The sequence below is a fragment of the Hemitrygon akajei genome, chromosome 11 (genome assembly GCF_048418815.1).
Source record: "Hemitrygon akajei chromosome 11, sHemAka1.3, whole genome shotgun sequence".
NCBI classification, from domain to species: Eukaryota; Metazoa; Chordata; class Chondrichthyes; order Myliobatiformes; family Dasyatidae; genus Hemitrygon; species Hemitrygon akajei.
Genome location: NC_133134.1, coordinates 81,364,507 through 81,379,468, shown reverse-complemented (window position 1 = coordinate 81,379,468; position 14,962 = coordinate 81,364,507). Strand labels below are relative to the sequence as shown.

General features: G+C 51.0%; 1 protein-coding gene across 4 annotated transcripts in view; it reads left to right on the top strand.

Moving 5' to 3' along the window:
- Nucleotides 1-14,962, top strand: part of LOC140735767 (atrial natriuretic peptide receptor 1-like) — a 312,139-nt gene that overhangs the window by 259,295 nt on the left and 37,882 nt on the right. For all 4 annotated transcript variants that reach the window (XM_073061232.1, XM_073061231.1, XM_073061230.1 and 1 more), the window contains 2 exons: nucleotides 3,876-4,035; nucleotides 6,243-6,395. In XM_073061232.1, the coding sequence (XP_072917333.1) occupies nucleotides 3,876-4,035; nucleotides 6,243-6,395 (313 nt within the window). The remainder of the gene's footprint in view (nucleotides 1-3,875; nucleotides 4,036-6,242; nucleotides 6,396-14,962) is intronic.

Genomic DNA, 14,962 nt, shown 5'->3' with positions numbered 1-14,962 from the left:
TCACCTGTTTTATTGAATCACAGCGGATTTAATTTGGCTTTATTGACACTGATCAACAGAAAAGACTCTTTCACGTCAAAGTGAAAGCGAATTTCTACAAATTGGTCTAAATTTATTAGTTATTAAACACAAAATAGAGCCCATTGTATTCCAGATAAGGAGGAGGAAGTGGAGATGGGTCGGCCACACCCTGAGGAAGAGCCAGTCGAATGTCACTCGACAATCACTCGAATGGAATCCACAAGGGAAGAGAAGAAGAGGTCGCCCGAAGCAAACCTGGAGGCGTAGGCTTTCGGATGAACTGAAAGCCGCTGGCCAAACTTGGGAGACTGCAAAACATCTGCTAGAGATCGCAGGAAGTGGAGGACTTTTGTTGAAGCCCTACGCTCCATAAGGAGCGAAAAGGATTAAAGAAAGAAACACAAAATCATTGATTGCATAACTACTCACCCCCTCAAGTCAGTATTTACTTTGTAGTAGAAGCACCTTTGGCAGCAATTGCAGCCTTGAGTCTGTGTGGACAGGTCTCTATCAGTTTCACACATCAGGACACTGCAATTTTTCCCCCATTCTTCTTCACAAAACTGCTCAAGCTCTTATCAGATTGCATGGGGATTGAGAGTGAACAGCCCTTTTTTTTTTAAAAGTGCAGCCACAAGTTCTCAGTTGGATTGAGGTCTGGACAATGACTTGGCCACTCCAGGACATTAACTTTGTTGTAGCTTTGGCTTTACGCTTGGGGTCATTGCCTTGCTGGAAAACAAATCTTCTCCCAAGTCGCAGTTCTCTTGCAGAATGCATCAGGTTTTCCTCCAGGGTTTCCCTGTATTTTGCTGCATTCATTTTACCCTCTACCTTCACAAGCCTTCCAGGGCCTGATGGAGTGAAGCATCCCCACAGCATGATGCAGCCACCACCCTGTTTCACGGTAGGGATGGTGTGTTTTTGATGATGTGCAGTGTTTGGCTTACAGCAAACACAGCATTTAGTTTGATGGCCAAAAGGCTCAATGTTGGTTTCATCAGACCCTAGAACCTTCTTCCAGCTGACTTCAGAGTCTCCCACACACCTTCTGACAAACTCTAGCTGAGATTTCATGAGCATTTTTTTTCAACAGTGGCTTTCCCTTTGCCACTCTCCCATAAAGCTGTGACTGGTGAAGCACCTGGGCAACAGTTGTTGTATACAGTCTCTCCCATCTCAGCCACTGAAGCTTGTAACTCCTCCAGAGTTGTCATAGGTCTCTTGGTGGCCTCCCTCACTAGTCCCCTTCTTGCGCAGTCACTCAGTTTTTGAGGACAGCCTGCTCCAGGCAGATTTACAGATGTGGCATGTTCTTTCCATTTCTTGATGATTGACTTAACTGTACTCCGAGGGATATTCAGTGACTTGGAAATTTTCTTGTATCCATCTCCTGATCTGTGCTCTTCAATAACCTTTCCGTGGAGTTGCTTGGAGTGTTCTTTTGTCTTCACGGTGTAGTTTTTGCCAGGATACTGACTCACCAGCAGTCGGACCTTCCAGATACTGGTGTATTTTTACCACAATCAATTCAAACACCTTGAGCACACAGGTGATCTCCATTTAACTAATCATGTGACTTCTGAAACCAATTGGCTGCACCAGTGATGATTTGGTGTCATATTAAAGAGGGTGAATACTTACACAATCAATTATTTTGTGTTTTATATTTGTAATTAATTTAGATCACTCCGTAGGGATCTGGTTTCACTTTCACGTGAAAGAATCCTTTTCTGTTGATCAGTGTCCCAAAAAATAGCGAAATTAAATCCACTGTGATGCAATGTTGTAAAACAATAAAACATGAAAACCTCCGGGGGATGGGGGGGGGGGGTTAATACGTTTTATAAGCACTGTGTATTACATTAAATGAGTAGAAAAAAATAGAAATTACAGAGTAGTGAAGGGTTCAATGCCCATTCAGAAATGGGATGGCAGAGGGGAAGAAGTTGTTCCTGAATCACTGAGTGTGTGTCTTCAAGTTCCTGATGGTAGCCTGGAGAAGAGGGCTCCTGGGTGTATAACGATGGGCACTGCATTTTTGAGGCATTGCTCCATGAAGATGTCATGGATGCAATGGAGGCTAGTGCCCATGATGGAGCGGACCAAGTTTACACTCTCTAGCTTTACTTTGATCCTGTATAGCATCCTCCACCCCCCCCCCACCCCCCGCCCATATCAGACAGTGATACAACCTGTCAGAATGCTCTCCACATTACATCTGTAGAAGATGTGAGCGTTTTAGGTGACATACCAAATGTCCTCAAACTCCTGATGTAATATAGCTACTGTTGTGCCTTCTTTGTAGCTGCATCAATGTGTTGGGTCCAGGTTAGATCCTCAGAGATCCTAAGACACTCTTACCACTGGCATGTCTTATCTTTCTAGTTTGAGTTAGATTTTATTATAATGTAACCATGACTTCTTGTCCTTTCCTTTTGTTTGGTCTTTTTTTAAATAACACTCAAAAAGAATCTCAGGGTTGTACATGGTGACATATGCACACTTTGATAATAAATTTACTTTGAACTTTGAGTGGCTTCTTTTTGTCTTGTCCTTTTTTTCATCTCTTTTCTTATAATACTCAATAAACCAGTTTTATTTCTCATTTTTGACTTCTGGAGAACCTCTGGGTGAAAAGTCACCAGACCCAACATTGGTTAATGATCAGTACAGACTCAGTGGGTCACAGGGCCTGTTTCCATACTGTGTAACTCAATGACACTTCCCTTCAGGTCAGACACTTCTTACAAGAATATTTAAGTAATTTTCCATATATACAGAATTCTGACCTGTTAGATACTATTTTAAAAATAAATCCTTTAGTGAAGGGTTTTATTGGGAAATTTTATTATTTATTATTACAACAGCACAATTACCCTTCACTTAAGATTAAGCAAGATTGGGAGAGAGAGCTTAACATGACCCTGATAACAGAAGATTGGTTGCGGATTTTGAAGTTGGTTAACTCTTCTTCGATTTGTGCCAATCACTCTTTAGTTCAATTTAAAATTGTACACTGTTACTATTTGACAAAGGAGAGACTGTAAAATGTTTCCTAATGTTGATAGTCAGTGTGACAGATGTAAAGCTGAGACAGCTACATTGACACATGTGTTTTGGTCGTGTTCTGGCTTGAAACATTTTTGAAAGTCTATTTTCTCTACAATTTCTAAAGTCTTAAAAATTAATTTACAACCTAATAAATTGACAGTTTTATTTGGTATAATCCCTCAATAGATGCATGGTATTTCTCCATCAGACCAACATGTAATTGCATTTGTTACATTATTGGCCAGAAGGGCTATTTTGTTGAAATGGAAAGATGCTTCTGCTCCTACTTTGATACAATGGTTTTCTCAGGTGATGTTATGTCTTAGTCTGGAGAAAATCAGAAGTCGAACTTTTGATCCTCGATTTGATTTTGAGAAAAGGTGGGGTTCATTTGCCCGCTACTATCATCTGATTTGAGTTAATTAATATGGTTCCCTTCCGATTTTTCTTTAACTGGATTTGAGTTGGCGGATTGATGTTTTTCTTTTATGGAAGCTCGTATGATGTATAACTCCGGGGTTGTGCTCCCAATGGGGTTTTTTTTTCAGTTAGCAGGGTTTTTTTTCTCTTAATTAGTAGGGGTTCTTTCCCCCCCCCCAAAAAAAAATATTCTTAACGCTTTATTTTTTCTTATTATTATTGATATATTGCTTAGCTTTGTTAATCAGTTATTTGCTAATTTAATTCCTCATTGTATATAATGACATATTGACTTAATTTTTTTTTGTTAATCTTCAATAATAATGAATAAAAAAGATTTTAAAATGAAATGAAAACGAATTCTTCCCATCCCTTCGCAGGGAATGGCGTTCCTCCACAACAGCGTCATCGGTTGCCACGGGAACCTCAAGTCCTCCAACTGTGTGGTGGACAGCAGATTCGTGCTGAAGATTGCAGACTACGGACTGGCCACCTTCCGGTGCACACTCACCTCAGAGGACCAGTATTTGCTCTATGCCAGTGCGTCGCCTGACGGCCACCTTTTGCCTCGCATTTTGTGGGTGGGCAAGGGGAGGGTGGAGGTTGAAAGTCACCCCCCCACCCCAAACACACTGTTAACTCTTTGCTTGCCACTGTGGAATTCCACTTCCTCTCCTGGACTTGCTCCGCTGGGGGAAATCAGTGGGGGAAATGTTCAGGAGAGAAAGATGAAATTCGTGGAATGTTCTTGGGAGCACAAGAGACTGCGGGTGCTGGAACAGGAAAACAAGATGCTGGAGGAACTCAGCAGGTTAGGCAGTATCTGTGAGGGGGGAATGGGCACCCCTCAGATCGAGACCCTCCATCCAGACTGAGGGCAGATAGCAGTAATGCAAACGGGTAATGCAAGAGAGACTGCAGATGTTGGAAATGTGGAGCAACACACACAAACCCTCACACAGACTGGGTGGGTATGTGAAACACCTTGCTGGGGTGGCAGTCGAGGCAGATACATAATGGACATTGAAAAAACTCTTTGATAGGCATATGGGTGAAAGAAAAATGAAGAGCTATGTGAGAGGGAAGGGTTAGATTGATCTTAGAGTAGGTTAAAAGGTTGGCAAAACATCCTGGGCCACAAGGCCTGTTCTGTGTTGTACTGTTCTAAGTTCTGTGTTAACTGTGGGTGCAGATATGGGTGTATTTAAAGGAAAATAATTTAGGGACATTTAAGAGACTCCTAGATAGGCACATGGATGAAAGTGAAATGGAGGCCATGTGAGAGGGATGGGTTAGATTAGATGGTTAGCATAATACTGTGGGCTGAAGGGCCTGTGCTGTACTGTGTTCTATGAACTCAGCAGGTCAGGGGAGTGGACGGTCAACATTTGGGTTAGGGCTGCAGCAAGAGCAAACAAGTATTGGGTGGACCCCAAGCAAGGAGAGGTGATCAGGCAATGGAAGGAGGGGAGAGCGGGAATAATGGCAGCGGTCAGGAGATGGTAGGTGGGTGGGGGTCGACAGATAATGGAATCCAACAACGTGCCGGAAATACCCAGCAAAACAAACAGCAGCTGTGGGGAGAGAAACAAAAGTATTGGCCTAAAACTGTGTCTGTCCATTTCCGTCCACAGATGCTGCCTGACCCGCTGAGTTCCGCCAGAGGTGTGTGTGTGTGTGTGTGTGTGTGTGTGTGTGTGTGTGTGTGTGTGTGTGTGTGTGTGTGTGTGTGTGTGTGTGTGTGTGTGTGTGTGTGTGTGGTGTGTGGGTGTGTGTGTGGTGTGGGGGGTGTGTGTGTGTGTGTGTGGGGTGGGTGTGTGTGTGTGTGTGTGTGGTGTGGGTGTGTGTGTGTGTATGTGGTGTGGGGGTGTGTGTGTGTGTGTGTGGGGTGGGTGTGTGGTGTGGGTGTGTGTGTGTGTGTGTGGTGTGGGGGTGTGTGTGTGTGTGTGTGTGTGTGTGTGTGTGTGTGTGTGTGTGTGTGTGTGTGTGTGTGTGTGTGTGTGTGTGTGTGTGTGTTGCTACCTAACCTGTTTGTTTACAGGATTGTTGTGACACTGTAGCAGGGTGGGAGATCTTCCCATTTAGAGGTGACCCTCGTGGCTATGTCGTCAGCTCTGACCTGCCTTCTGAAATAAGGAAATATCTACCAGGCCCATATCCCATTTTTTAAAAAAAGCAGAGCAGCAAATTTGGAATATTGTGAGCAATCTTGGGCCCTGTATCTAAGGAAAGATGTGCTGGCCCTGGAGAGGGTCCAGAAGAATGATCCCAGGAATGAGAAACTTGATAGATGATTTGATGTCTCTGGGCCTATATTCAATGGAGTTCTGAAAGTTAAAGGGGAGAGGAAAGGGAGGAAATCTACTGAATACTGGAAGGCCACTAGCATGGATGTGAGAGCACATTTCTATCAGGAGAGAGCCTCGGGGTGAGGGAACAGCCTCAGAATAACAGAGGTGGGAGGAATTTCTTCAGCCAGAGGGTGGTGAATCTGTGGAATTCATTGCCACAGGCGGCTGTGGAGGCCAAGTTATTGGGTGTATTTAAGACAGAGATCAACAGCTTCTTGATTGGTGACAGGGTTAAGAGTTACGGGGAGAAGGTGGGAGAGTGGGACTAAAAAATAATTGACTGTGATTGAGCTGAATGGCCTAATTTTCTATCTCATGGTCTTCTGTTCAAGTAACTTGAGTGAACGCGGAGGAAGGCTGGTTACCTCACTGTCTTGAACTTGTTTCCTATGGCAGAGAAGCTATGGACTGCCCCGGAGATCCTGCGGATGGAGAGCCCCCCCACGGGAACACAGAAGGGAGACGTGTACAGTTTCGGCATCATCCTGCAGGAGGTCGGGCTCCGGAAGGGACCCTTCTTCATCGAGAGCATGGAGCTGAGTCCCAAAGGTAAGCCCATCATCGACGAGGAGAGAATGGGATCGTCCATTCTCTGAAAAATCACACTTGAGCTGAGGAGTCGTTCTTGGTGTCCTGGTGTCAGTGCTCACCCATCTTAAGACCATAAGATATAGAAACAGAACTCGTATATTCAGCCCATCGAGTCTGCTCCACCATTCCATCATCATCATCAGGTGCCATGCCCAGTTTGAGCTTTGACTGCCAATTAGGGACATTTAATCAAGTGGATCAGTTCACTGGTATTCATTTCCAGTTCTCTGGCTGCTGTCTCCATCATCATTTGTCTTCGCCTTCCGCTTGCTTTCTTCCCTTCAATCTTTCCCACATTCATTCCATCTCTCACACACACACACGCACACGCACGCATGCGCGCACACACACATTCCATCACGGCTGATCTATTAACCCTCTCAACCCCATTCTCTTGCCTTCTTCCCGTAACCTTTGACACCTTTACTAATCAAGAGCCTACCAACCTCTGCTTTAATTATACCCAATGTCTTAGCATCCACAGCTGTCTATTGCAAAAAATCCCACAGATTCACCACCCTCTGGCTATAAAAATCCCTTCTCCTCTCTGTTCTAAAGGGAGGTCCTTCTATTCTGAGGCTGTACCCTCTGATCCGAGACCTCCCCCCCAAACGATGGGAAGCATCCTCTCGATGTCCACTCTATCTAGGCCTATCAATGTTTGGTAAGTTTCAATGAGACCCAAAGCCCCATTATTTTTCCAAACTCCAGTGAATACAGACTTTGAGCCATCAAACGCTCCTTGTACGTTAACCCTTTCATTCCTGGGATAATTCTTAAATAGAAATTGATAGTTGTACTGGGAGGATTTGGTGCCAAGGTAACCCATCCTGTCAGGAGTTTCACTGGAGGCAGCAGGTGGATCTCAAAACCTCAGTTCAGTGTCTGTAACTCAGAGGTGGTGAACCTATGGCACACGTGCCCAAGATGGCACTTGTAAAAATTTTGTCAGCATGAGGTACCCATTGATTCTTTAAACCCAACCCATAATAAAAACAAAAATAATGATTATCTTTATGAAGCAACAAATGCTTTCTTTACAACCGGGGAGCAGGGAAATGTTTTTGCAAGAAACGTCTCATGCTGGATGGCTTTGAGAACACATGACGATGGATGATGTTGAAATTCTCACAGACCTGGTGTACACATCGGTATTTTGATAGTAAATAGCTACAGTAACAATACTAATTTAAACTGCTGCTATTTTCAGATTCAGATTCAGTTTATTGTCTAATTATTTTAAGTTTATTAAGTTCCGGAGCGACCACTGCAAGCTGCGTCGCGCCACCATTTTGGATATTTTAAGTATTTTAAAAAGATTAATATACATAATTTTTCAGCAAGTATTCTAAAATGCTTTGTTTATTTCAATCTGTCTTGGAACGTGTCTGACCTACACTGCAAACAGGTGCCACACACTCTAATCCTTACCGGCAATACTCGCTATCACTGGGCACACACACACACACACACACACCACACACACACACGCACACCGCACACACGCACACGCACACACGCACACCGCACACACACACACGCACACGCACACACGCACACTGCACACACACACCCATCCCACACACACTGACCATCACTGGGTTCAGTCCCACAACACACTGACCCTCACTGGGTCCAGTCCCACACACACTGACCCTGACTGTGTCCACTCCCACACACACACACTGACCCACACTGTGACCAGTCCCACACACACTGACCATCACTGGGTTCAGTCCCACACACACACTGACCCTCACTGGGTCCACTCCCACACACACACACTGACCCTCACTGTGGCCAGTCCCAGACACACTGACCCTCACTGTGACCAGTCCCACACACACTGACCATCACTGGGTTCAGTCCCACACACACACTGACCCTCACTGGGTCCAGTCCCACACACACACTGACCCTCACTGGGTCCAGTCCCATACACACTGACCCTCAATGGGTCCAGTCCCACACACACTGACCCTCACTGGGGGACGGTCCCACACACACTGACCCTCACTGGGTCCAGTCCCACACACACTGACCCCCACTGGGTTCAGTCCCACACACACTGACCCTCACTGTGGCCAGTCCCAGACACACACACACTGACCCTCACTGTGACCAGTCCCACACACACTGACGCTCACTGGGTCCAGTCCCACACACACTGACCCTCACTGTGACCAGTCCCACACACACTGACCCTCACTGGGTCCAGTCCCACACACACTGACCCTCACTGTGACCAGTCCCACACACACTGACTCTCACTGGGTCCAGTCCCACACACACTGACCCTTACTGGGTTCAGTCCCACACACACACTGACCCTCACTGGGTCCAGTCCCACACACACAGACCCTGACTGTGTCCACTCCCACACAAACACACTGACCCTCACTGGGTCCAGTCCCACACACACACTGACCCCCACTGGGTTCAGTCCCACACACACTGACCCTCACTGTGGCCAGTCCCAGACACACACACACTGACCCTCACTGTGACCAGTCCCACACACACACTGACCCTCACTGGGACCAGTCACACACACACTGACCCTCACTGGGTCCAGTCCCACACACACACACTGACCCTCACTGTGGCCAGTCCCAGACACACACTGACCCTCACTGGGTCCAGTCCCACACACACACTGACCCTCACTGTGACCAGTCCCAGACACACTGACCCTCACTGGGTCCAGTCCCATACACACACACACACTGACCCTCACTGTGGCCAGTCCCAGACACACTGACCCTCACTAGGTCCAGTCCCACACACACTGACCCTGACTGTGTCCACTCCCACACACACACACTGACCCTCACTGTGGCCAGTCCCAGACACACTGACCCTCACTGTGACCAGTCGCACACACACACTGACGCTCACTGGGTCCAGTCCCACACACACTGACCCCCACTGGGTTCAGTCCCACACACACACTGACCCTCACTGTGACCAGTCACACACACACTGACCCTCTCTGTGACCAGTCCCACACACACTGACCCTCACTGGGTCCAGTCCCAGACACACACTGACCCTCACTGGGTTCAGTCCCACACACACACTGACACTCACTGGGTCCAGTCCCACACACACACTGACCCTCACTGTGGCCAGTCCCAGACACACACACACTGACCCTCACTGTGACCAGTCCCACACACACACTGACCCTCACTGGGACCAGTCACACACACACTGACCCTCACTGGGTCCAGTCCCACACACACACACTGACCCTCACTGTGACCAGTCCCACACACACTGACCCTCACTGGGTCCAGTCCCACACACACACTGACCCTCACTGGGTCCAGTCCCACACACACACACTGACCCTCACTGTGACCAGTCCCACACACACTGACCCTCACTGGGTTCAGTCCCACACACACACTGACCCTCACTGGGTTCAGTCCCACACACACACTGACCCTCACTGTGACCAGTCCCACACACACTGACCCTCACTGGGTTCAGTCCCACACACACACTGACCCTCACTGTGACCAGTCCCACACACACTGACCCTCACTGTGACCAGTCCCACACACACTGACCCTCACTGGGTTCAGTCCCACACACACAGACCCTGACTGTGTCCACTCCCATACACACACACTGACCCTCACTGGGTCCAGTCCCACACACACACACTGACCCTCACTGTGGCCAGTCCCAGACACACTGACCCTCACTGTGACCAGTCCCACACACACTGACGCTCAATGGGTCCAGTCCCACACACACTGACCCCCACTGGGTTCAGTCCCACACACACTGACCCTCACTGGGTCCAGTCCCACACACACACACTGACCCTCACTGTGACCAGTCCCACACACACTGACCCTCACTGTGACCAGTCCTACACACACACTGACCCTCACTGGGTCCAGTCCCAGACACACTGGCCCTCACTGGGTCCAGTCCCACACACACACACTGACCCTTACTGTGACCAGTCCCACACACACTGACCCTCACTGGGTCCAGTCCCACACACACTGACCCTCACTGTGACCAGTCCCACACACACACTGACCCTCACTGGGACCAGTCCCACACACACTGACCCTCACTGGGTCCAGTCCCACACACACACACTGACCCTCACTGTGACCAGTCCCACACACACACTGACCCTCACTGGGACCAGTCCCACACACACTGACCCTCACTGGGTCCAGTCCCACACACACACACTGACCCTCACTGGGTCCAGTCCCACACACACACTGACCCTCACTGTGACCAGTCCCACACACACTGACCCTCACTGGGTCCAGTCCCACACACACTGACCCTCACTGGGTCCAGTCCCACACACACACTGACCCTCACTGTGACCAGTCCCACACACACACTGACCCTCACTGGGTCCAGTCCCACACACACACTGACCCTCACTGTGACCAGTCCCACACACACTGACCCTCACTGTGACCAGTCCCACACACACACTGACCCTCACTGTGACCAGTCCCACACACACACTGACCCTCACTGGGTCCAGTCCCACACACACACACTGACCCTCACTGTGACCAGTCCCACACACACTGACCCTCACTGTGACCAGTCCCACACACACTGACCCTCACTGGGACCAGTCCCAGACACACTGACCCTCACTGGGTCCAGTCCCACACACACACTGACCCTCACTGTGACCAGTCCCACACACACTGACCCTCACTGGGTCCAGTCCCACACACACACTGACCCTCACTGTGACCAGTCCCACACACACACTGACCCTCACTGGGTCCAGTCCCACACACACACACTGACCCTCACTGTGACCAGTCCCACACACACTGACCCTCACTGTGACCAGTCCCACACACACTGACCCTCACTGGGACCAGTCCCAGACACACTGACCCTCACTGGGTCCAGTCCCACACACACACTGACCCTCACTGTGACCAGTCCCACACACACTGACCCTCACTGGGTCCAGTCCCACACACACACTGACCCTCACTGTGACCAGTCCCACACACACACTGACCCTCACTGGGTCCAGTCCCACACACACACACTGACCCTCACTGTGACCAGTCCCACACACACTGACCCTCACTGTGACCAGTCCCACACACACTGACCCTCACTGGGACCAGTCCCAGACACACTGACCCTCACTGGGTCCAGTCCCACACACACACTGACCCTCACTGTGACCAGTCACACACACACTGACCCTCACTGGGTCCAGTCCCACACACACTGACCCTCACTGGGACCAGTCCCACACACACTGACCCTCACTGGGTCCAGTCCCACACACACTGACCCTCACTGTGACCAGTCCCACACACACTGGCCCTCACTGGGACCAGTCACACACACACTGACCCTCACTGGGTCCAGTCCCACACACACTGACCCTCACTGGGACCAGTCCCACACACACTGACCCTCACTGTGACCAGTCCCACATACACACTGACCCTCACTGGGTCCAGTCCCACACACACTGACGCTCACTGGGTCCAGTCCCACACACACTGATCCCCACTGGGTTCAGTCCCACACACACTGACCCTCACTGGGTCCAGTCCCACACACACACACTGACCCTCACTGGGTCCAGTCCCACACACACACTGAACCTCACTGGGTCCAGTCCCACACACACACTGACCCTCACTGTGACCAGTCCCCCACACACTGACCCTCACTGGGTCCAGTCCCACACACACTGACCCTCACTGTGACCAGTCCCACACACACTGACTCTCACTGGGTCCAGTCCCACACACACTGACCCTTACTGGGTTCAGTCCCACACACACACTGACCCTCACTGGGTCCAGTCCCACACACACAGACCCTGACTGTGTCCACTCCCACACAAACACACTGACCCTCACTGGGTCCAGTCCCACACACACACTGACCCCCACTGGGTTCAGTCCCACACACACTGACCCTCACTGTGGCCAGTCCCAGACACACACACACTGACCCTCACTGTGACCAGTCCCACACACACACTGACCCTCACTGGGACCAGTCACACACACACTGACCCTCACTGGGTCCAGTCCCACACACACACACTGACCCTCACTGTGGCCAGTCCCAGACACACACTGACCCTCACTGGGTCCAGTCCCACACACACACTGACCCTCACTGTGACCAGTCCCAGACACACTGACCCTCACTGGGTCCAGTCCCATACACACACACACACACTGACCCTCACTGTGGCCAGTCCCAGACACACTGACCCTCACTAGGTCCAGTCCCACACACACTGACCCTGACTGTGTCCACTCCCACACACACACACTGACCCTCACTGGGTCCAGTCCCACACACACACACTGACCCTCACTGTGGCCAGTCCCAGACACACTGACCCTCACTGTGACCAGTCCCACACACACTGACGCTCAATGGGTCCAGTCCCACACACACTGACCCCCACTGGGTTCAGTCCCACACACACTGACCCTCACTGGGTCCAGTCCCACACACACACACTGACCCTCACTGTGACCAGTCCCACACACACTGACCCTCACTGTGACCAGTCCTACACACACACTGACCCTCACTGGGTCCAGTCCCAGACACACTGGCCCTCACTGGGTCCAGTCCCACACACACACACTGACCCTTACTGTGACCAGTCCCACACACACTGACCCTCACTGGGTCCAGTCCCACACACACTGACCCTCACTGTGACCAGTCCCACACACACACTGACCCTCACTGGGTCCAGTCCCACACACACTGACCCTCACTGTGACCAGTCCCACACACACACTGACCCTCACTGGGACCAGTCCCACACACACTGACCCTCACTGGGTCCAGTCCCACACACACACACTGACCCTCACTGTGACCAGTCCCACACACACACTGACCCTCACTGGGACCAGTCCCACACACACTGACCCTCACTGGGTCCAGTCCCACACACACACACTGACCCTCACTGGGTCCAGTCCCACACACACACTGACCCTCACTGTGACCAGTCCCACACACACTGACCCTCACTGGGTCCAGTCCCACACACACTGACCCTCACTGGGTCCAGTCCCACACACACACTGACCCTCACTGTGACCAGTCCCACACACACACTGACCCTCACTGGGTCCAGTCCCACACACACACTGACCCTCACTGTGACCAGTCCCCACACACACTGACCCTCACTGTGACCAGTCCCACACACACACTGACCCTCACTGTGACCAGTCCCACACACACACTGACCCTCACTGGGTCCAGTCCCACACACACACACTGACCCTCACTGTGACCAGTCCCACACACACTGACCCTCACTGTGACCAGTCCCACACACACTGACCCTCACTGGGACCAGTCCCAGACACACTGACCCTCACTGGGTCCAGTCCCACACACACACTGACCCTCACTGTGACCAGTCCCACACACACTGACCCTCACTGGGTCCAGTCCCACACACACACTGACCCTCACTGTGACCAGTCCCACACACACACTGACCCTCACTGGGTCCAGTCCCACACACACACACTGACCCTCACTGTGACCAGTCCCACACACACTGACCCTCACTGTGACCAGTCCCACACACACTGACCCTCACTGGGACCAGTCCCAGACACACTGACCCTCACTGGGTCCAGTCCCACACACACACTGACCCTCACTGTGACCAGTCCCACACACACTGACCCTCACTGGGTCCAGTCCCACACACACACTGACCCTCACTGTGACCAGTCCCACACACACACTGACCCTCACTGGGTCCAGTCCCACACACACACACTGACCCTCACTGTGACCAGTCCCACACACACTGACCCTCACTGTGACCAGTCCCACACACACTGACCCTCACTGGGACCAGTCCCAGACACACTGACCCTCACTGGGTCCAGTCCCACACACACACTGACCCTCACTGTGACCAGTCACACACACACTGACCCTCACTGGGTCCAGTCCCACACACACTGACCCTCACTGGGACCAGTCCCACACACACTGACCCTCACTGGGTCCAGTCCCACACACACTGACCCTCACTGTGACCAGTCCCACACACACTGGCCCTCACTGGGACCAGTCACACACACACTGACCCTCACTGGGTCCAGTCCCACACACACTGACCCTCACTGGGACCAGTCCCACACACACTGACCCTCACTGTGACCAGTCCCACATACACACTGACCCTCACTGGGTCCAGTCCCACACACACTGACGCTCACTGGGTCCAGTCCCACACACACTGATCCCCACTGGGTTCAGTCCCACACACACTGACCCTCACTGGGTCCAGTCCCACACACACACACTGACCCTCACTGGGTCCAGTCCCACACACACACTGAACCTCACTGGGTCCAGTCCCACACACACACTGACCCTCACTGTGACCAGTCCCCCACACACTGACCCTCACTGGGTCCAGTCCCACACACACTGACCCTCACTGTGACCAGTCCCACACACACTGACTCTCACTGGGTCCA